This window comes from Phascolarctos cinereus, unplaced genomic scaffold (assembly GCF_003287225.1).
Source record: "Phascolarctos cinereus isolate Bilbo 61053 unplaced genomic scaffold, phaCin_HiC Scaffold_726;HRSCAF=1367, whole genome shotgun sequence".
In the NCBI taxonomy this organism is placed as follows: domain Eukaryota; kingdom Metazoa; phylum Chordata; class Mammalia; order Diprotodontia; family Phascolarctidae; genus Phascolarctos; species Phascolarctos cinereus.
Window position 1 is genome coordinate 47633686 of NW_027556098.1, and position 24149 is coordinate 47657834.

At 36.9% G+C, this 24149-nt stretch overlaps 1 protein-coding gene across 1 annotated transcript in view; it reads left to right on the top strand.

Annotated features, from left to right (window-relative positions):
• Positions 1 to 24149, top strand: part of TMPRSS15 (transmembrane serine protease 15) — a 132358-nt gene that overhangs the window by 96775 nt on the left and 11434 nt on the right. The window contains exons 19-23 of the mRNA XM_020996038.1: positions 6684 to 6779; positions 18050 to 18099; positions 18400 to 18574; positions 19910 to 20091; positions 22847 to 22942. Of these exons, the coding sequence (XP_020851697.1) occupies positions 6684 to 6779; positions 18050 to 18099; positions 18400 to 18574; positions 19910 to 20091; positions 22847 to 22942 (599 nt within the window). The remainder of the gene's footprint in view (positions 1 to 6683; positions 6780 to 18049; positions 18100 to 18399; positions 18575 to 19909; positions 20092 to 22846; positions 22943 to 24149) is intronic.

The following is a 24149-nucleotide window of genomic DNA, read 5'->3' on the forward strand; positions in this document are numbered from 1 at the left end:
AAATTATTCACTTTGTTTGATCATGCCCATCCCTATTCATGGATGTAACTAGTAATTTCTCCAGTTTTTCACTAATTTGCTTATAATATCACCCTTTACATGTTGTCACCTAAATTATATACCAATTTTAAGCTTATATTTATATATAGTGTGAGAGGCTGGTCTCACATACGCAATTTCTGCCAGACTACTTTAATGCTTTCCAAAATTTTTGTTGAATAGTGGGCTCCTGCCCCAATAGCTGGGATCTTTAGAGCTGTCAAACAGTAGGTTGCTGTGTTCATTTGTTTCTGTATATTATATAACTAATTTGTTCCACTGATCAACTTCTTTATTTCTTACCCACTACAAAACAGTTTTGGTGTTTATTGACTGGTAGTATAGTTTGAAATCTGGTACTGCTAGACCATCTTCCTTCCCTTTTTTTTTAATTGATTCCCTTAATCTTCTTGACCAGATAAATTTTGTTATCATTTTCTCTAGCTCTATAAAATAGTTCTTTGGTAGTTTGATTGGTATGGCATTGAATAAGTAAATTAATTTAGGTACTATTTTCATTTTTTATGCTGGCTCAGCCTACCTATAAACAATTAATTTCCTTTAATCTAGATTTATTGTATAAAGATTATTTTGTAATTGTGTTCAATTATATTCTTGCATGTGTTTTGGTGGCTAGAACTTCCAAGTATTTTATGGTGTCTGAAATCATTTTAAATGGAATATCTCTATCTCTTCCTGCTGGGTTTTATTGGTAGTGCATAGAAATGTTGATAACTTATGTGGGTTTGTTTTATATCTTGCAACTTTGCTAAAGTTGTTCATTGTTTCAATTAGTTTTTTAGTTGATTCTCTAAGCATACCATCATATCATCTACAAAAAGTAATAATTTTGCTTCTTCATTGTCCATTCTTATTCCATCAGTTTCTTGTCATTGTCTTATTGGTACAGCTATCATTTCTAGTATGGTATTGATAATAACGGTAATATAAGACATCCTTGCTTCACCTCACATCTAATTAGAAAGGCTTTTAGATTATCCCCATTATGATAATACTTGCTCTTGGTTTTAGATAGATACTATTTAGCATTTGAGAAAAATTCCCTTTATTTCTATGTTTTCTAGTGTTTTTAATAGGAATGGTTGTTGTATTTCATCAAAAGCTTCTTTTGCAACTGCTGATATAATCATATGATTTTTTAATTATTGAAATGGACAATTATGCTTATAGTTTTATTCATATTGAACTAGCCCTGCATTCCTGGTATAAATCTGACCTGCTCATAGTGTATGATCGTTATGATATATATTTCTATAGTCTCCTTGCCAGCATTTTATTTAAAATTTTTGAATCAATATTCATAAGGGAAATAGGTCTATAGCTTTCTTTATTTCTCTTGTTTAGGTATCAAAACCGTATTTATGTCATAGAAGTCATTTGTTAGGGCTCCTTTACCTGTTTTTTCAAACATTTTACATAGTTTTGGAAGTAATTGTTCTTTAAGTGCTCAGTAGAATTATCTTGTTAATCCATATAGTCTGGGGTTTTTTTTTTCTTACTAAATTAATTTATAGCTTACTCAATCTCTTTTTCCAAGGTAGGGTTATTTCAGTATCCTATTTCCTCTTCTGTTAATATGGGCAATTTATATTTTATTCATCCATTTCATTTAGATTGTCAGTTTTATTGGCATGTAGTTGAGTGAAATAGCTCCTAATTGCTTTTATTTCTTCATCATTGGCTACAAATTTTTTTTTCATTTTTGATACTGGTTTTCTTATCTTTTTTAGAATTAGATTATTTAACAGCTTATTTATTTTAGTGATTTTAGTTCATAATTTTATTTATTAATCCAATGTTAATAACTCCTTTCATTTTCACAATTTCTATTTAATTTGAGGTTTTAAATTTGGTGCTTTTAGGGTGGTTTTTTTTGTTTGTTTTTTTAGTTGCATGAGCAATACTTTTCTATCCCTCTTTTGTTGATGAAAGAATTTAGAGCTATACGCTTTTCTCTAAGTACTACTTTGACTACAGCTCAAAAATTTTGGTATGTTGTCTCATTGTTGTCATTATCTTTAGTGAAATTATTGATTATTTCTATGAGTTGTTCTTTGACCCACTCACCATTTGGGTTTAAGTTATTTAGTTTTCAACTAATTTTAAGTCTATGTTTCAAAGGTCCTTACGATGCATTTAATATTTCTACTGTTCTGCATTTTTGTGAGGTATTTATGCCTTAATGCATTGTCAATTTTATGAAGGTGCCATACCTCACAAAGAAATAAGTATACTTCTTTCTGTTCTCATTCAATATTCTCCAGAGGTCTAGCATATCTAACTTTTCTAAAGTTCTATTCATTTCTTTACCTTCTTTCTTATTGATTTTATAGTTAGATTTACTTAGTCCAAGAGAGATCAATTCAGCTCCCTTTATTGTTTTATTGTCTATTTTTTCCCTTAAATCATTTAAATTTTCCTTTAATAATTTAGATGCTTTGTCATTTATTTGGTGCATTTATGTTCACTATTGATATTAATTCATTGTCAATGGTACTTTTTAGCAAAATGTAGTTTCCTTTTTAAATGAGATCCATTTTTTGCTTTTGATCTGTGTGAGATCATGATTGCTACCCTTTCCTTTTTTACTTCAGCTAAAGCATAATAGATTCTGCTCTTGCTTTTTATCTGAATTCTGTGTGTATCTTTGTTTCATGTGTTTCTTGTAAACAATATAATGATGAATTTTAGATTCCAATCCATTCTGTTATTCTCTTCCATTCTGTGTATGAGTTCATCCCATTCACATTCACAGTTAGGATTACAGTGTATTTCTCCCTTTCCTGTTCTCTTTTACTTTTTCTTCTTGTCCTTTCTTTCAAAGTCTGTTTTCCTTCTGACTAATGCCTCCCTTAATCTACCCTCTCCTTTATTCTCCCTTTTCCTTAACACCTTTTCTCATATTTTCTTTGTTGGGTAAGATGAATTTCTGAACCCAACTGTGTTTACATAGGCATTCTTTCCTCTTTTAACCAGTTCAGATGAGAGCAAGGTTCAATTTTTGCCCACATCACCTCCACTGCCCTCTCTGCTGTACAAACTCTTCCCTGAACATTCCATTTATGTGAGACAGTTTTCCCTATTCTTTCTCTCCCTTCCCCCCTGCCTCTCTCTCAGTGCAATCCTCTTCCCCACCTTTCTATTCTTTTCAGATCATCCAAACATAATGGAATCATTACCAGGCTCTCTATCTAATTAGACTCTCTCAAAGACTCTTGGTGATGCTAAAGTTCTAGGGGTTTCCATGTGTTATCTCCTTATATAAGAATGTAAGCAGTTTAACATTATTTAGTCCCCTATGACTTCTCACTCATGTTTACCTGTGTTTATATGGTAAATTTTCTACTTAGCTCTGGTTTTTTCATTCAGAATGCTTAAAATTTCTCAATTTCATTGAAGGTCCACTTTTTTCCCTGTAGGATTATACTCAGTTTTGGTGCATACGGTATTACTGGTTGTAAGCCTTGATCCTTAGCATTCTGGAATATCATATTCCAATTTCTCTATTCCTTTATGGTGCCAGCTTCTAAAGTTTGTTTTATCCTGCCTGTGTCTCCTCAGTACTTGAATATTTTCTTTCTATCATATCTTTTCTTTTATCTGGAAGCTCTGAATGTTGGCTATAGTGTCCCTGGAACTTTTTATTTGGGGGGTTACTTCATAAGGTCACTAGCTAATTCTTTAAATTTCTACTCTGACCTCTGATTCTAAGATAGTTGGGTGGTTTTCAGTCTTTTGACTGATTATTTCTTCCATAGAATCATTAGCTTCCATTTGACCAATTTTAATTTTCAAGGAATTTCTTTCTAAGTAAGGTTTTTATACCTCTTTTACTGAAGCTATGAATCATCTTTTTATATCTTTCTTCCACAACCCTTATTTGGTTTTTTTAAAGTCTGTCTTTAATTGTTATGAGAATTCTTGTTGCATTTGTGTCCAATTGCATTTTGGGGGGCTTTGCTTATAGATGTTTTGAAGTCATTCTCTTCTTCTGTGTTTATATCTTGAGCTTCTATGTCACTGGAGTCATTTTTATGGTCAGTTTCTTTTTGTTTGTTTGTTTCCTCAATCTTTGAGCGTACTTCTTGACTTTATGTTAGTGCTGGACTCTTGCACTTTGGGAGTGAGGGGGATTGTCTGGCCTGAGCTTCTGTCCTTTTACATCCTTCTTCTGCTTTCACAGTTCACTTTTGGGGCCTATAAATTTTTAGAGCTTCCAAATTGATGTGATCTGGAGAGAGGTCTGTTCATTGCCTTTGTGGCCTGAGCTTTGCAATTTTCTAACCCAAGTTTGGGTCTGTTGGCTTATGCATGTTTGGGTTTCTATAGACTATTGCTGGACTCAGTCACTATTAGCCTGCTGGGAGGTTCTGCAGGTTCAAAATGACTGAATTGCCGGTTCCCTTGTGTTATAGGATTTCATCCCTGGTTATTCCATTGCAGACTTAGTCACCATACTAAAGGCTAGAAATGAGTCCCTGCTTCTCTGCTTCTAGGCTCAGAACCACACAACTGTATTTCTGAACATGTTCCTTGCTCAATACCCAGCTACTATGGGCCTATGCTCCCTTGTGACGTTTGTTTTGTTCCACCTTGGATCTGGAAAATGGGTGACAGGGCTATTAGATGGCACCCATTCCTGTACTGCTGGGCCGCTGTGCTGGTCAGCCCCCATCCCTTGTGTCAGCAGATGTGTTTATCTTCCTAAGCTGGACAAATACCTCATTGTGATCTTTCCTTGGTTTTCTCAATTAGTAGTAAGTTAGATGTGTTTTCTATATTGCTGTGGAGGTATATTGGGTGAGCTAAGGTAAAAATGCTTTCCTTCATTCTGCCATCTTGACTCTGTCCCTTTATTTGGTTTTAAAATGTATTTTTAGTTTTTTCCCTATCTCTTCAAGGAATTCTAGGTGTACTTGTATCCCTGCCCTACTTATATATGAGCTCTGCAAGTTCCTGAATGTTCCCTATTTGTATGAGCTCTGCATATCGATGAATGGGAACGTGGATTATGAAGCAATAGAGCTGCCAGTTGGCATCTATTCCACAACCAGCAGAAGGTCACAGTCACCTAGTATATGTCAGAGATCTATTCTTACCGTGTACAACTTTTCCCTGTACTGAAGTGGTCACTCCTGGCAACCTGATAAAAAAAAAAAAACAGGACTGTATGCAGGACAGTTATACCTGAAAAATTCAAGAGTCAAGGGACCAGAAGTCAGGACAGCCTGATTTGAGGACCCTGCTAACAGGGAACAGGGAAAGGAGTGAATCTACTTCTGCTGCAATCATGGCTTTGATAGACAGAAATTAAATCTAAATAGAGGTAGTAAAAAGGAATCAGGGTCCACTTGCCAAATGTGGATCAGAAATTCAAGTCAGAATTTAAGAACAGCACAAGGTAGGAATTGTGATCAGAAGAAATCAGAGTAAGTACCTTTCTAAAGCAACATAGCAACCTGAGGGAGAGACAGGAAGCAGCATGTGCTGAGCAGGTCAGAACACCTCCACCATTTACCTTCCCTCAGTTCTCAGTGGAGAAAGCCCAGGAGACTGAAGGTTCATTTACCCTGGGAAAAGCAGCAGCCTCTAGACCAGGGATGGGGAACCTGTGGCCTCAAGGTCACACATGGCCCTCTAGGTCCTCAAGTGCAGCCCTTTGAATGAATCCAAACTTCACAGACTGAATCCCCTCAGTAAAAGGACTTGTTCTATAAAACTTGGAGCCAGTCAAAAGGCCTCAGCTGAGGACGTAGAAGGCCACAAGTAGCTTCAAGGCCTCATGTTCCCCACCCTTGCCCTAGACCAAAGACACTTGCTACCAGGCCAGGGCTTGCTGGCAAAGAAATCAGCTCTTGGAAAGGTGCAATCTGGAAATTGCATCCACAGACCACTGCTACTGAAGACCCAGAAAAGAAACAATCATAATTTGGTTTTCATTATATTGATGATGTTTTCTACTTGTCATTACACCAAAAAGATGATCATTGTAAAGCTCCTAAAATATCCATTAATATTAAGGACCACATGCACAGCCCCCCAGATATGAGTTAGTACACTGAACAACTCAGACTCTTTCTATAGATTTCAACTCCAAAAGTAGATTAATATTTCACATTTTGGGTGTGTTCTCACCTATGTGAATAGTCCAAACTTATATTACAACCTCTCCATTCCTTATAAAACCATGTAATGAGTTGTTGTGGCAAAAGGAAAAGAAATGAAAAGAAAGCAAAAAGAAGAAAAGAGAAAGGAAAAGAATCATTATTTGGTAGTCACGCTTCTGGTAATGAGCTTCCCTGAATTTAGCTAAGTTATTTATTGAAGATAGATTCACACAATTCATTATCAGATCAGACCTATACTCAAAGAATATCTTTCATAGTAAAAGCTATCAAAGCTGGCATTCAGTAACCTAGAGTCAACTCTATGCCCTGATGAGTTATTACAGTAGAATTTTATTGAAGAAATTAAAAAGTAGTGTGTTGAAAATGCTAAATGCTTTATCTTGCATGAAAAATCACTCTTATTTTCTTTTATTACTAGAGGTACTTCTTTGGCAATGTTCATTTACCATTCAAGGAAATTAATATATGAACTGATTATGCATTTTGTTTTTTCAGGAATGTGAATACATCATCGCAACTTTTTTCAACTGGTGGTGGCCCATTTGTCAAACTAAGTATAGATTTGAATGGCAGTTTAATCCTGATGCCCAGGTAGGTTATACAAATGTGTTCATCACCTCAAATAGATATGCAAATTAGCCTCATATGAAAATAATGAGATCTGGGATAAATGGGTCAGAATTTAAGAACAAGAAGTTAAATATCACTGAAAAAGAATGAGTAAAATATTTCATTGATGTATGCACTCACTCCAGTGGGATATTTAACAAACTATCCACACCTTCTTATATTTTGTGATTTGGGGCTATGTCCTTATGTAAATACATCATAGATCTGTCGATCCACAAAATAAACTAGAGGCCTTCCTCTAGATGTTTTAATATTTCATGAGTATTAGTGTAGCACTTGGGCTGTATATATTTTATCCCTAATTCCTTCTACATGTCAATTCCATCACCTTTTCTAACTGTATTTTTCTAGATAATAATACATCACTGCGGTAATGTGTTACTTATACTCATTATCCATTAGTATTACTGAGAGAATACAAGTTTTAAAAAAATACCTTTGTATGAAGGAGAAGTTTGGACTGTTGAAAGAGCTGCATGATTTGCCAAATACAATCTAATCTATTCTTTCCTTTTCCCTGACTGGAGAGGAGTTGGTTTCAGATCAAGATCACTGAGGTTTAGAAATTTTACTGCTGCAGAATGAGATCTTAATGTCCAAGTACAGGGGAAATCAGGGTGTAGGAGTCCTTATCAGGAGGGGAGCAGTTTTCTTAAGTGATGGATGGGAGAGGAAGAGAGTTCAGAGGGAGGTTTTTGAAGTGCCCATTTCATTCTTGAGTTGACCTTTGTAGGGTCCCTATCAGTGGGTGAGCATGACTCAGTTACTGAGAAGGGGTGAACAGGGCTTCAGACTGTTCTGAGAGGACTCAAGTCTGTCTGGGCATGAATTGAGGTGGTAAGACAGTCTGGTAAGAATAGCTGCTATGTGATCTCATGTTTACTTCAGTGGGTGAGCAAGGCTCCTGATTATTCTGCCAAAGTCAGAGGGTTGGTATCAACAGGTGGGCAGGTCTCCTGGGGCTCAGGCAGGATGCAACAGCCTGTTATAGACGGTGAGTGATACTCAGAGAGGCTTGTAACCCTCCCATCTCTGGGGAAAGTGATCTAGGTGTAGCTGAAAATCCCTTCACCCTACCAACCATGGGAGGATTCCCAGGGCCTAAAAAAGGTGGTAGAATCCAGCTACTGTGGCCATCCTGCATTTAAATGCCCAGTATATGCCAGGCACTGTGCTGATTGCTCAGAGATACAAAGAGAGGCAAAAGATAATCCTTGCTGTCATGAGTTGTGTTCACAGTCTGATGGGTGAGACAGCATGAAAACAAACATTTACAAACAAGCTCTATACAGGATAAATTATATATTATCTATTACATAAGAGAGAAGGCACTACAATTAAGGAGGAGCAAGAAAGGCTTCCTGTAGAAAGTGGGATTTTAGCTGGGACTTGAAGGAAACCAAGAAATAGAAATGAGATGGGACGGAATTCAAGGCATGGGAAAAAAGCCAGAGAAAACGCCTAGCATATGAAGACGGAGTGTCTAATGGAAAGAACAGCCAGGAGGCCAACATCACTGGATCATAGAGTGCCTAATTGGTGTAATGTGCAAGAAGGCTAGTAAGGAAAGGTAGGAGGGGGCTAGGTTGTGAAGGGATTTGAAATACCAAACAATTTTATGTTTGCTCTGGGAAGCGATAGGGAGCCACTGCAGTTAATTGAGTAGGGGCATGACATGGTCAGACTTGTGCTTTAGGAAGATTAATTTGAGACCTGAATGGAAAATGAACTGGAGTAAGGAAAAGATCTGAGGTAAGGAGATCAGACAGCAAGCTATTGCAATGGTCCAAGTGTGAGGTGATGAAGTCCTTCACCAGGGTGGCGGCAGTGTCAATGAGAAATTCCAAGCTAAAAGACCAAGGGTGGCCAAGATATCCAGGGTTTTCCTTTCTTAGCCACCCAATATACAGGGGACAGAGTACCAGGTTCCAGGCTAAGGGAAGGGCACAGCCAAATCTAAAATCAGAGGTTGGTGGTGTTGTCCTAGGTTTAGATTGGATGAGACTTAAAACGGCTATGGTCAGAGTCACTGGTACTCTCTAAGCTGGGGCTGCTACTGTCCTCCAAAGTTTGAGGCCCCTTAAGGGCCATATTGCAGAAGCATCCCAGTCTGGAAAAAACTTTGGCATTCATAGGCTTCCTTTATACTTTAACTCATTATTTTTTCCCACCTCCAAGTGAAAGTTTTCACTTTCTGGAACTCCCTTTAGATTCTAAGCCATCACAATTCCTCTCAGCTTTCTGAATTTTCCCCAAAGCCCAGACACAACAGGAAAAGGACCACAGAGGTTTTCTTTGCAGCCATCATTCCCTCTATCACTAAATATAGAAGTCTCCTAGGTGACTTTAAAAGGGATTTACTGTAGGTGAACATAAAATTTCCAGTGTTGGTAAAGAAAGTACAGCATTAAGTAAAAAAAAAAAAAAATAAGTCATAGTTTAAGCCAGACACTCAATATCAACTCATCCCTTAATAACAACTCCTCCCCTTAAAATCCCTCAAGCAAACTTTCTTCTTCTTAGTCTTGGCTTTCATGTTAACCTAGTTCACTACCAACACTACGGAAATCATTATGTAGGTCCACCATTTGCAACCTTGTAGTATCTACTTCTCTGGTCCAAAATATGGCTTATGGGAATCTGATGCCTAGGCAAAGATTGTCATAATTCAGCTCCCCAGTTCTATCATCTTTACCTTCTGGTCATGGCTTAGGAAATTCTGTCTCCTCCCCCCCCCACCACCAAAAAAAAAACCCATCCCAGGAGATCTTTGCCCTACATAGATCTTAAAGTTATGTCCCTCAGGTTTCCAGAGCTGAAACTTCCTCTTTCAAACTGATTTCTTTCAAAGTTCACCTTTTGTTTAAGGCACAGCTTTTAGTTCAAGTTTGATGTTGGGATGAAATAAGATACCTACAAGTGACTGAACATTACAAAGGAGGATGTTTCCCAACACAGCAAAGATATGCAACAAGCATATATAGCAAGGATTCAAGCTTAGCTTATCTAGATGCACTATTCCACCCTCACCCCCCACCTTATCACCATCTAGAAATGCATCTGGTCAGTCAGTCCTCAAGGTATAGCAACTCACATGGTCTTGGGCACCCACCAAGTCTGTGAGGCACTGAGCCCACATGACTTAAGTGTCTTATTATAGGCCCTAGGCCAGAAGCTATGTTAGAGAAGCTGGGGCCAATCAGGTTTTGTGAAGGGAGGAGTGGCTAGGGAAGTTGGGGCCAAAAGAAGTTGTGTGGGGAGAAAGCTGTGTCAGAGTAAGGGGAGATGTGCCAGGAAAATGATGCCTGCTACATACTGTGCCTTGCTGGCAAGGTCCTAATCCTTTTCTAAAGGACCTTCCACCATTTAAATGACTGTACAGTCCTCCTATCATGGCTAATACTAAGATAGGAAGAAGGGGAAAAAGGGAAAAACCAAAGCAAACAAAACAAAAAAATGTGAAGGAATACAAAATCCAGAAGCCCCAAGCTTTTCCTTCCTCCTTCAGAAAGACTAAGTTTGGAAATCTCACAATTTGGCCCCCGTAATGAGTGATACTCTATCTTTGAAGTTCACAGTGGATCTCTTGATGCAAAGAGGTGATGGTGGACCAGAGTAGCAATGGGAGCATCAGAACCATAGCACAGGCGATGACGCCCCAGTATAGTCAGATTTTTTCTTCTGTTGTCAGGTGGTAATGATGAACAGGAGCAGCTTCAGGAACATCAAAGCCTCCGAATGGACACTTCTGAGGGCCATTGGTAGTAAAGGGGAAAAGAGGTCATAAGCCTCTTGCACACAATCTTTCTTGGGTCTAAGTTTCCCTGTACCACACCACCCATTCAATATTCCCTGGCCCACCTGCCAAAACTTCTCCCTCCCTGAAAGCTTCATCATAAGAATGATACAAAATCTTTGCCTCACTACAGGACTCTGTGGAGGGCCTTCCCCCTTCTTCCGCAAGTGGCTAAATAAGCTTCCAATACCTCAGAATTATCTAATAAGTCAAATAAGGGCTCTCTTTTCTTCTGAGTAATTACACACCCATCATATAGCAACGATTTCACTTTCCTTATGCTGTTAGAAAGTAAAACATCTCCCAACAACACAAGATAGCAAGATGCATCCTAACAATAACAGCCCTTGGTTCCCCAAAACTTTTCTGGGAAGGACTTCTCCGAAAAAGCAAAGGAGGTCTGCCAATTGAAGGGGACCTGAGCTACTTCTTCAGGGTATATGGAGCCCTCTGAGAGGGCAAGAATCTTGAGGCTGAGGAGAAGTTGGAGATGATCAGCCAGAACTATGGCCAAAAATAGTATATCCTCATCAATTAAGTCTTTGTAGAGGCAGTATCCAGAAAGTCCTGGCCGTGGAGCCCGTCCCCTTTCCAGGATAGCATTGATTTGTCATACACATAGTTTCTGGTAGGTTGGATACTCTACCTGGGCAGTCAGGTGCCTAATGATACAACTGTTCTTCAATAGGGCCAATCTACTCACTTTAACATGGGAGAGTTCCATTTTGCCTGGTGGGGACAGGTTAAGGACCATGTAGGTAAGGAATAGCTGTCTTGTCTATAATGAGAAGGATCACATTGTCCTGTGTCTGGGCTACTCCTCTCCTTTTTCCTCATTGAATTAAGTAGCTGGCTCAGTCTTTCTTTCCTTTTCAAATCCTGCCCTCATTTTAGTGAATTCATCATCCACATTGATATTCCGTCCAACATTCTAATTTCCCATTTCCACAATTTGCGCATTTCCCATGACCTACTATTTTACTCCACCTCAGAGATAGTCACAGATCTTGCCATCACCCACAAATATTCCAATTTCATGCTCATGAACTCCAAAATTCCTTTATCTGATCATAATGTTTTGTCATTCAATCTTTCCCTCTGTCTTATAAATCTTGTTCTTCATATTCACTATGACCTCCAATGACTAGTACACATATCAGTTATTTCTTAAGTCATCACCTTTACACTAGCTATACTGTTGTTCCTTCCCCATCTTGATCCCCTGATAAACCAGTTCAACTGCCCTCTTCTCTTGACTCTCTTGATTACTTGTCATACCAGGGATCATGTCTTGCTAAGCCTCAACCTTGGATTTTCCCATCATCTGTTGGCTTTGATTCTGTTCTTATAATTCTGAACAGAGTTGGAGAAAGTCATGAAACCATGCTGACTGAGTCCATTACAGATAAACGCTACATAAATTTAACTGGGCTCTCACAGTAACAAGACAATCCTTTTACACCTCAATAATGAATTCATTATCCCATTGAACACAGCAGCTGTTCCAAATCTTTTTTTCTTTGTTTTTTATTATATTTTATTTTTTTAAAGTAGCAAAAAAAATCTGCCTTTTCTCCTTCACCATTCAGTTGAGAATGGAAGTGATGTGATTGAAATTAAGGTAAACTGATGCACAAAGTTCTGAGCATATTCAATTTATTGGTAAGGCTAGCAGTTACCAATAAAAGGGGTTTCTCAACTCCTCAGTCAGTCAAAATACCGTGAGGTAGAGCTACTAGCCTATAGTTTTGGGAAGTACAAGAGAACAAAGAACAGGGAACATAAAACAATATGAATGGTTCCAAAGTCTAAAATATCGTAGATGATGAAAAGCAATATGATTATATGGAAGTTTGGAATGCAGGCTAGCAACAATCACTCCTTTCATCTAGTTGCTAGGGAAAGCTTATTGGTGGTACCCAGCTACATGGTTAGTTAGAGTCACAGCAATAAGAGTCCAGTCTTTCTTTAAGGACAGACAGCATTGCAGAGAAAGGCGACTTCCTGGCACCCATCTGCATCTTCTAAGGCTTCTTAGTGAGATCACAGTTCTTTCTTAATTGTACATTGGCAGTAAGATGTGTAGAGACAATATATTCCTTTAATTAAGATGATTTATGGGGCAATTTAGCTCAGAGGAAAGCTGAACTTCTGAACTTAACTCAGAGAAAAAGAAACGTGGCTTAGGGAATTTTACAACTTACTGAGGTCATTTCCCATGAATCAATTACAAAATGAAATCAGAATCAATTTGATTTTCTCAAAAGAAAAGCAAAATAATTGTTACAAATATATATAGTCAAGCAAAACAAATTTCCACATTGACGATAACCCCTAAAAAATGTACTAAGTTCTTCACCTCACTATCTGGACAGGGATAACATGTTTAATCATTACTACTCTGGAATTGTGGTTGATAATTACATCAATAATAATTACTCCTAATATTTTGAAATTGCTTTCTTTATGTACAAATTGCTGTTACTGTATGAACTGTTTTAATTCTGTTTGCTTCACTCTGCAACAATTAATTTAACTCTATCCAAGTTTCTATGAAAAAAAAATTCTTTCATCATTTCTTACAACAAGATAATGTACCATCGTGTTTATATACTATAACTTGTTCAGTTCTTCCCCAATTTATATGCACCCTCACAAATTACCATACTTTGCCACCTCAAAAAGAGCTATATTTTTATACATCTTCAGAATTTTTTGCTTAAGACTAATTTTCCCCTTAAACTACTACCACTAATTCCCCCTTATTCTTTCTCACATTTTCTTGTTAAACGAAATACTTAGTTGTGTTTGTGAATGTATGTGTATATTCTTCCCTCCTTTGACCAGTTCAGATGAGAGTAAGGTTCAAGAATCAGCCTCTACTACCATTACCTCCTCCTCCTTGTTTGTATAGTTGTCTGCTTGCACACTCTGATTATGTGAGATAATTTTCCCTAATTTTACTTTCCCTTCTTTCTCCCACTACCCTGTGTATTCCTTTTCTCCACTCAATTCTTCTCTTAAGATCAAGACATACATAACAGAACCGTAACCATGCCTTCTCCTTTTATGACCCTTGATGATAATAGGGGGTTCAGAGGGGGCACATGCATCATCTCCTTATATTAGAACATAAGCAGTTTATCCTTATTTAGTCCTTTTAGTTCATTCATGTTTACCTTTCGATGTTTCTCTTCACTCCTGCCTTTGAACGTCAAAATTTCACTGCAGCTCTGGTCTTTTTGCCAGAAAGGTACGCAAGTCCTCTTTAAGGGTACAGGGTATGTTATTGTGTTTTCTAAGCTCTCCGCTCTTTGATAGTGGTGGTTACTAAATCATATGTTATCTCAACTGTAGCTCATTGGTACTTGAATTATTGTTTTCTGGTTACTTGCAGTATTATTTTTCTTTTCTTGAACACTCTGAGTTTTGACTGTAATTTTACTGGAAGTTTTAATTTAGTGGTTTTTTCCAAAAGGAAGATTCTTCCTATTTCTACTTTGTTCTCTGGTCCTAAGGGCTCTGGAAAGTTTTCTTTAAAGACTTTTTTGAAACATGATATCTTGGCTCTTCTTCCAGCCATGACATTCTGATAGTCTAATGATTCTTAAATTTTTTCTCCTCGATCTGTTCTCCCAGTCAGCTGTCTTTACTGTGCAATATCTTACATTTTCCTTCTATTTTTTCAGACTTTTGACTTTGTTTTAGTATTTCTTGTTGCCTCATGGAATCATTGGCTTCCATTTGGTCTATTTTAATTTTCAGGGAGTCTGTTTTATACCCTCTTATGTGTCAATCTGTTAATTCCCTTTCCAAGTTTTTCTTCCTTGTCTCTCATTTCTTTTATAATTTTTCCCTCTGGAACTCTCATTTCATTTGTAAAAAGCTTCTTAAATTCTCTTTTCTTCTTCCATGGATTCTCACTGAACTTTTGCCCACTTTTTGAGGCTTTGCTTGTAGGTGTTTTGGAGTTATTCTCTTCTTCTGGGTTCATATCTTGAGCATCCTTGTCAATATAATATTTTATGATCAGATTCTTTTTTTGTTTGCTTATTCTTCCAAACTAATTTCTGACTTCTGACAGGGCCAGGCTCTGAGACCTTCTGAAGCAAAGGTCTGGCCCTGTTTTCACCCCATAGACACCTCTTAACAGTCCTCATCTGTGACCTAGAGTTGGGTAGTGGGCAATAAAGCTGTCAGCACCTATTGTAGTTGAGGTGCCAAAGTATGGGTCTAAGGGTGCCCTGGTATGGATTAAAGACCTCCTCTCGCACTCAGTGTCAGACTCTCCCCGTATGCTAGAGTGCTCCTCACAGATGCTCCTGTCCAGATCTCATCCCCAGCATCCACAGACCATTCTGTCTGCCTCCCTATGCCAGCTTGAACTAGAAAAATGACTTGCTATGGCTTTGTCTTGGATTTTCCCATCAGGATTAGGTCTAGTGCATTTTCTAGAACTATTTTGAGGAGTTTGGTGAGGGGCAGGTGGGAGTCCACTGTACTACATCATTCTCCTCCTCAATTTTGGCTCTGCTTCCTATTACAATCTTTCCATTCCTCCTCGAACCTCCCATGGGTCCCAATCCCTCCCCTCTTTTAATTAAGAAACTTGCCTTAAATTTCACTGGGAAAAAAATGAGGCCATTTGCCAAAAATGGCTTATCATCATCATCATCATCATCATCATCATCATCATCATCATCATCTCAGTTGTTCAAATTGAGCACTGAGCCCAGAGTCAGGAAGACCTGAGTTCAAATCCAGCCTCAGACAAGTGTCTAACTATGCGACTCGGGACAAGTCATTTAACCTCAATTTCCTCAATGGTAAAATAGAGATAATAATAGCAACCACCTCATAGGGTATGAGATAAAATTTGTGAAAAGTGTTTAGCATAGCATCTAGAACATAATAGGTGCTATGTAAATGCTTATTCCTTTACTCTTTCCTGCCCCTTCCCCTTCCCTTTCCCTGAAGTGCTTTGTCTTTGAGTTTACCTCAACTTTATGATAGGTAGATGGATAGATAGATAGATACATAGATAGATACATAGATAGATAGAGAATATGTATGTATAATATGTATACTTGGTTTTTGCATGTTGCCTGTCCTGTTAGTACATGAGCTTCTTGAGTGTAGGAACTATTTCTGCCTTTTTTTTTTTTATCATTAATACTTAGCCTGAGCACCTGGCACACTGCAAGCACTTAATAATGCTTGTTGACTGACTGACTGCCACTAACCTCAGTTTTCTCATCTGTAAATTCAAAGAATTGTAATAAATTTTTTAGGATCTCTTCCGTCTCTAATATCTTGTGATTCCATAAATATCTATTGATACATATATACGTATTTTGTCTATATAGCTATATACACATGTATACACACTGACACATACAAATATATTTATGTACATGGTGCTATATATTTGCACATTATGTGTTTGGATATATGTGCACAAACCTCTATGTGTGTATCTATATCGATAGGCATATTTGTATCTATATGTCTAGGTGTTTTTCTTACCACACAGACAACAGAGGCCCTCTCCTAAGTATGTGTGTGACTTTAAATATAGTAATCCTCTGCAGAGTGAAGCATCAGGACAGTAGAGAGCTAGCCTCAAAGTCAAGACCTCAGTTTATATTCTAGATCTGACACATAGCTGCAGTGTGACCAGGGCAAAGTTATTTAACCTCTTAGTGTTCTAGGGAAATATTCTAAAACTGTATATTGCAGAGAAGGTGTCAATCTGCATTAGTGGAGTTCCTTCACCTGTAATTTTCCTGTATCAGTAAAATCACAGGTACAGTCTTTTTCCTGATATACTGTAAATCCTGTTCTCCAATAACATATAGATGACTTTTTTTGAGGATTTCAGCTTGTTTTCCTCCTTGAAAATTACTGTAATTGGCTAATACAACAAAACAGGAAAACGATAAATGTTGGAGAAGATGTGGGAAAACTGGAGCACCAATGCATTGTTGGTGAAGTTGTGAACTGATCCAACCATTCTGCAGAACAATTTGGAACTATGCCCAAAGGGCTAAAAAACTGTGCATACTCTTTGATCCAGCAATATCCCTACTGGGTCTGTATCCCAAAGAGATCATAAAAAAGAAAAGGAGTCACATGTACAAAAATATTCATAGCAGCTCTTTTTGTGGTGGCAAAGAATTAGAAATTGAGGGGATGCCCATCAATTGGGGAATGGCTGAACAAGTTGTGGTATGTGAATGTAATGGAATACTCCTATGCTATAAGACATGATGAGCAAGCAGATTTCAGAAAAACCTGGCAAGACTTACATGAACTGCTGCTGAGTGAAGTGAGCAGAACAGGAGAATGTTGTACACAGTAACAGAAACATTGTGTGATGACCAACTGTGACAGACTTAACTCTTCTCAGCAATGCAAGGATCTAAGACAATTCCAAAAGAGTCATGGTGGAAAATACTATCCATATCCAGAGAAAGAATTATGGAGTCTAAATTAAGATCGAAGCATACTATTTTCTATTTCTTTCTTTTTGGTTTTTCTTTCTCTTGGTTTTTTCTTTTGTTCTGATTTTTCTTTCACAACATGACTAATGTGGACTTATGTTTAGTATGATTGTACATGTATAGCCTATATCAGATTGCATGCCATCTTGGGGAAGGAGGAGTGGGGGAGGGGGAAATTTAGAACTCAAAATCTTATAAAAGTGAATGTTGAAAACTAAAAATTAATTAAACAAAAAAAACCTACTGTATCCAAGTAGTATGTGAGATTACCAGCCTGTAAGTGGGTATGGTCACTCATATTAATATAATAGAAATTACAGGTGAAAGGGGGGCACTGAATCTTAGTATTTTCAGTTCTTTATGATATAACGATCTCTCTCATGGTGGATAGATTTGACACTTAAAATTTCACTTGTCCTATTTATTTTCCTAATTTCATTTGCTGTATTAATGAATATTTGGCCTTTTTGAAATTATTTTGACATAGAGTGATTTTTATAGAATAAATGAGTTCAATCATGTTAGTTATATTTCATTGTGGTGATATTTACACAATGTAATCGTTTCTATAAGAAAAAGATAACAATTAATGTGTTTTACTTTAAAACTTTTGTATGCATCTACAACCCAAGGGCAATTAGGTGGTGCAGTAGAAAGAGTGCCAGGTCTGGAGTCAGGAAGACCTGAGTTCAAATATGACCTCAGACACTAACTGTGTGACCCTGGCAAGTCACTTAACCCTGTTTGTGTCAGTTTCCTCATCTATAAAATGAGCTGGAGAAGGAAATAGCAAACCACTCCAGTATCTTTGCCAAGAAAGCCCCAAATGGGATCACAAAGAGTTGGACACAACTGAAAAGACTGAACATTCACTTCATACATCTATACCATGTTCAAGTTTTTGAAATGTAATAATTATTCTTCTGTTACAGTGAAAAATGTTCTAATGATTCACTGATTTACTTATCCTGCAATCATAAATGTAAGTATTTTTTCAAATTTTCTCAAAGCTTTAATTCAGTTTATACTACCTAAAAGAATATTTTAGGGGCAGCTAGGTGGCTCAGTGGATAGGGCACCGGCCCTGGAGTCAGGAGGATCTGAATTCAAGTCCAACCTCAGACATTTGACACTTACTAGCTATGTGACTCTGGGCAAGTCACTTAACTCCATTGCCTAGCAAAATACAAAAAAAAAAATTAATAATTAAATATTTATTAAAGGAAACCCAAGAAATTGAACTATATTGCCTATTTCTTTCATCCCACTTTATTTTTAACAGCTTGTGGGAAACAACTAGTAACTCAAGAAACTAACTCAAGAATCGTTGGTGGAAATAATGCCAAGGAAGGGGCATGGCCCTGGATGGTTTCTCTGTTTTTCAATGGACGCCCTATATGTGGTGCTTCTCTTGTTAGCAATGAGTGGCTGGTCACAGCAGCACATTGCGTGTATGGGTAAGTTTGAGGCTTCTATTTCTGTGTAAGTGTGTTAGTGTCCATTGGATCCTAACTATCAATCAGTGTGTCAATCAGTGTATTCTTTCTAGCTTTGTGTCATCTGCAGATTTCACAAGTATACCATGTGCACCATCATCTAAGTCACAGATAAAACTATTAAACAGCACAGGCCAAGTACAAATTCTTGAAGTACTCCGCTAAAGAACTCTTACCATGTTGACACAAAACTATTAACAACTACTCTTTGAATCCAACCATCCAACCATTTCTGAATCCATTAGATTATATTATCAATTACTTTGTAGCTCTTCATCTTCTGCATGAGAATAGTATGAGATACTTTATCAAAAACTTCTTTAAAATACAGGTAAACTGTATCTACAACATTTCCATCCTCTACTTGTTTTGTAATTCTATCAAAAAAGGAAATTAGTTTAATATGGCATGACTTGTTCTTGATGAAGCCATGATGGTTCTTTCTAATATCTGCTTCCTTTTCTAGATATTTACCAACTATCTCTTTAATGATCCTTTCTAGAGTTTTATCAGGAGTCTATGCTGGACTATACCTTTTTTTTCTTCTAAATCAGGGCATCATTTGCCCTTCACTAATCTTTTGGTATTTCTACTGTTTCCATAATCTTTCAAAGACCACTGACTGTGGTTCCACAATCACATCTGGCAGTTCTTTCAGGAATTGAGCAGTTGTGCTTTCTGTTGACAGTTACCATCTTATCCATTCCAAGCAAGTCCTTGTGTTGTGTGTGTTTGCTGTAAATAACTCTTAGTTTGCTTAATTCCAAAAACCCACTGATGATTCTTTGGCATAAAGCTATTCATTAACAATACCATTAGGAATTCCTATGCATATTCAAGGTGTAATATGCTAGTGTATTTAATCTGCATTGTTAGAAAGATAAGGATATAAAAAAAGAAAATTAAGGATGTATTGAAGTGGTATATAACAAATTATTTTTGTCATGCCTTTTATAAATACAAAAACTCTCCAACTAACATGTTGAAGCCTTATAATTCAGATATTCACTATGTACCCAAATATGCCATCATGGATTCACAAAATTTTCCTTGTGGTCCTTCACCTGGTTCTTTTCAACTAATTGCTGCTGTCGCCATCTCTAGATGCTTTATCTCTGGGGCCCACACTCCTTAGTAGTATCTAATATTGGGAGCATTCCGAAGCTAAAAGGTATTTAAAAGAATCAAATGAGTTGAAAGCATATTGATAAATGAAGATCTTTGGAGAGCATCATAGAGAGATGCCTGAAGCAGGGTAGACTGTAATTGTATTTTTTTTAAATTTTACCCTTCTAGGAGGAATTTAATAATGTCTCGGTGGAAAGCAGTCTTAGGCCTTCACACCACATCGAATCTGACAAATTCTCAAACAGTAACTCAGCTGATTGATCAAATTATCATAAATCCACATTACAATAAGCGGACAAAGGACAGCGACATTGCCCTGATGCATCTTGAATCCAAAGTGAATTATACAGGTAAAAGAAAGTAAAATCATTATGAATGATTATGTAAGTCATTATGTAAATCTAGTCTGTTTGAATTTATTCAAACAATTTATCAAAATCAATTAATTTGGTATTCAAAAATATGGAAATTAATCATAGACATTATGAAAAATATAACTAGGTAAAGAAAATAAAATAATTTAATTAGTTCAACTAAGGTGCCTGACAGTAATTTTCTAAAAAGTAATCAGATAGAGTTTAAGTATTGAACTTTATATAGCAGTGAAATCAAATGAACAATACACTAAAAAGAAAGGAACCAAGTACTTATATATGACTTATCTCTCTCTGGCTGTATTAGAGCCTTTTCAGAAGTTAACATATAGAAATCCTAGATCTAAAGGCTAAAGAGCTCGGAATACCAAAGGCACAAACTAGGCATGTACTATGTAATTGATAAAAAGTGCTAGAAGATTTTCATGTTGTGGTGACTTTTCAAAATATGTAGAATTATAGGTTTGATTAGAAGGCTCTAAAGATTAACACCTGCTTATTACAGAAAGGCAAGCAGGCAGAAAAAAAAACAGAAACAAAGAAGACAGAGAAGAGACAGATATACAGATGATAGACATATACAAAGAGACAGCACAGTGAAGGACAGACACCCAAAAAGAGACATACAGAAACAGGCAAATATAAAAAGAAATATAAACAAACAAGCTGGGATAAAAATGGAGAAAGACAGAAAAACACAGAGATAGAGACAGGACAGACAAACAGAGAGAAACAAAAACCCAAGTCTCTGTCCTGGGCCCTTTGCTTTCTCTCCTTTGGGAGCCTCATTAGTTTATCATGGATTTCAGCTGTAGTTATTCTCCTAAGTTCGTCTCACATCAACTTCCTGTTGGACATTTCAAACTGGATGTTCCAAAGCCAACAGTCTATCAGTCAATAAGCATTTATTAAACACCTAAGGATGGAAGGAATTAAGTATTGAAAGAATTGCAAATCTTTATCCTAAAGAAAAGAAGAACATGAAGACTGAGGGTGGGAGAAGTGGTGACATGATAGCTATCTTCTAGTATAAGGCAATAAATAACAAGTCACATTTGTATAGCACTTACTCTGTGCCAGGCACTATGCTAAGCACTTGGCAAACATCTCACTTGAGTTTCACAACAACCCTGTCAGGTTGTTGTTGTTCAGTTGTTTCAAGTGTGTCCAACTCTTCATGACCCCATTTGGGGTTTTCTTGGCAAAGATACTGGAGTGGTTTGCCATTTCCTTTTCCAGCAAATTACAGATGGTGAAATGAGGCAAACAGGTTCAAGTTATTCTCATTTTACAGTTATGAAAACTGAGGCAAACAGAAGCTAAGTGATTTGCCCAAGGGCACATAGCTAGTGTCAGGCCACATTGGAACTCAGGTTCTTCTAGGCCCAGTGGTCTGTCCACTAGTTGGTCAAATCAAGTTAACAAGCTTTTATTGTGTGAAAACACTGTGAATACAAAGAAAGGCAAAAACAGTCTCTCCTCTCAAGAATCTCACAATCTAATTGAGGAATCAAATCTTAATTTAATTTAATCTTCTCACCATTAAATGTAATTTAAATTCAAATCTTCTAACCATTAAAGCTATCTAATAGTTATATCTGCTACTTTGTGAGGTAGAGGGTTTTCCCTCTGAAATTCTTTAAGAAAAGGCTGAATGACTACTTCTTAGGTATGTTACAGAGGGATTTCTTATTCAGGGATTAGATGGCAAATTGATCATTAATTTGTGAAATTATGAAAAGGGAATGGGCACATCTGATTCTTGGGGTACTCTCCAGGATAGACCATGACTGGAAGCAAGAAACAGAGAAGCAATCAACACTTAATGCCCAATTAGGCATAGAGGGCATAGGGGCAAAACCTCATAAAGGCAGAGACAATGGTACAGAGGCAGATGGGATGAAAATAGGAGATGGGGTAGTGAGGGCAGACAGTGTGAGGAAGAGGATGGGGAGGGGCTGAGTCACTTACAGTAATTGTGGATTGGCATTGGGAGCCCTCAAGCAGCAGGGACACTTAGGAGAAGGAAGAATGCTCAGGAAGCAAGAGATTGAAGTCTCATTTTTATAGGATTTTGGGGAGGAAAAGACTAACTTTTATCTGTGCCACCTCAGGGTTAGTTGATTGACATATTCAAATCATTTCATCAACACCATTTGGTGTTCTGCTGGTCTTACTAAGGATGTCTGGAACTTGTTTGAGATTTACGTATCATAAGACCAAAGGGTCCTGACACCAGTGCCTAGTGCATCCGCTGATTTAGCACATTAGCAGAATGTGAATTTCGGTTAATACATGATATAATTTGTAAATTACGCTCCTTTGATCTTTGCGATGGTCCATGCATGACTTCTAGGTCCTCCTTTGCAGTCTTACTTTCTGCTATTGCTCCATCATACTTATTGCTTATAAAGTGACTGTTCTGACTAGAAGGGGGAGGAAGGGTGAGGGTGAGGTGGACCAGAACAAGATCTTATGGTAATACAGATGGCTGCTAAGGTTCTTTCCAAGTTTGAAATTCTGTGTAATTACTTTAAAATCCTTTTGTTCTAGTAGCATCATTTTAAAAAAAAATATGCTGGTTTAAAGGTAAAAAAATCAAAAGCTCTTTTCATTAAATTTAAAATAATTTACCTCTAAAAACCACATACTCATCAGGACTGTGAAAATGTGAACTAGATATGTAAAGTACCTTTTCCAAAATTTACATATCTTTAATTGTTTTTGACAGATTATATACAGCCTATTTGCTTACCTGAAGCAAGTCAAGTCTTTCCTCAAGGAATGAACTGTTTCATTGCTGGCTGGGGTACAATAAAATATCAAGGTAAATGATCAAGTTCAGAGAAATATTCACTAATGCATAGTTATAATTAAACTACAAAAGTATAATTATAAAAACATAATTATGCTAGATTTTGTTAGTAATGTGCTCGTGTGCAGTGATTCATGACTTTTAAAAAACTGTTGGGAGCAGCTAAGTGGCTCAGTAGATAGAGCTCTGGCCCTGGAGTCAGGAGGACCTGAGTTCAAATCCGGCCTCAGACACATGACACTTACTAGCTGTGTGACCCTGGGCAAGTCACTTGCCTCACCGAAAAAGCAAAAAAAGAAATTAAAAATCAAAAAAAATTAAAAATTGTTATATCATATTGTGTAATTTTTGTCACACTTTACTCCCCCTAAAAAATATGTAAGTATTTCATTAATTTTTAAATTAACATGTGATTGTAAGTATTATTCATTTAGAGTTATGTTTAAATTTAGTGTTATTTTTAAGTGTTATTTTAAGAATATATTTAAAATTTCAAGACACATAAGGATGTGTCATGAAATCAAATTGGGGAATCAAAATCTAAATATTGTTAAGGGCACCAAAGTACTATCCAAACCAAAATTAAATTATGGTATTATAATTAATGGAAATTAAATACTTGTATCAAAACCATTCCAGCAAAACATTTCTAGGTGTCTGCCATTTTAATAAGGGTGGTTTGGTTTAATTAGATGCCATGGAAGAGACCACATATCATATTTTCTATTCTTTAAAAAATAAAAATTCATCTTTGGCTCCCCTGGCCTTTAATTCCCCTTGGATAAAATAAAAGGATTGGTCTTAGAGGATATGCAAGGTCTCCTCTAGTTCTAACACTCCACAAGTCTATCTATCTACTAAAGAACTTTAATATTTATAGCTAGATATAGAATAAATCTTGAATTTAAGGATTTAAATTGGTTCTCCATAGACTCGATAAAGTTTCCAAGCAAGGTAAACATTTGTCTTTACAAGTGTTGACAAGTCTTTTGCAAGATGTTTTCCAAACATTTCCATTACTTTGAATGAAGTCTTGAAAATTCATTAAAGAAAAATCTCTTAATCAAAGATCATCTGTCTATCTAATTACAACATCTCTGACTAGAATAGTTATTTGGTAACCTTTCATAAGGCCGATGACAGGGATGTGCTAGTAGATTTTAATAACTAGCTCCCTGGGGGGGAAATGTACCACAACCAACTTTAAAGTAATTATTAA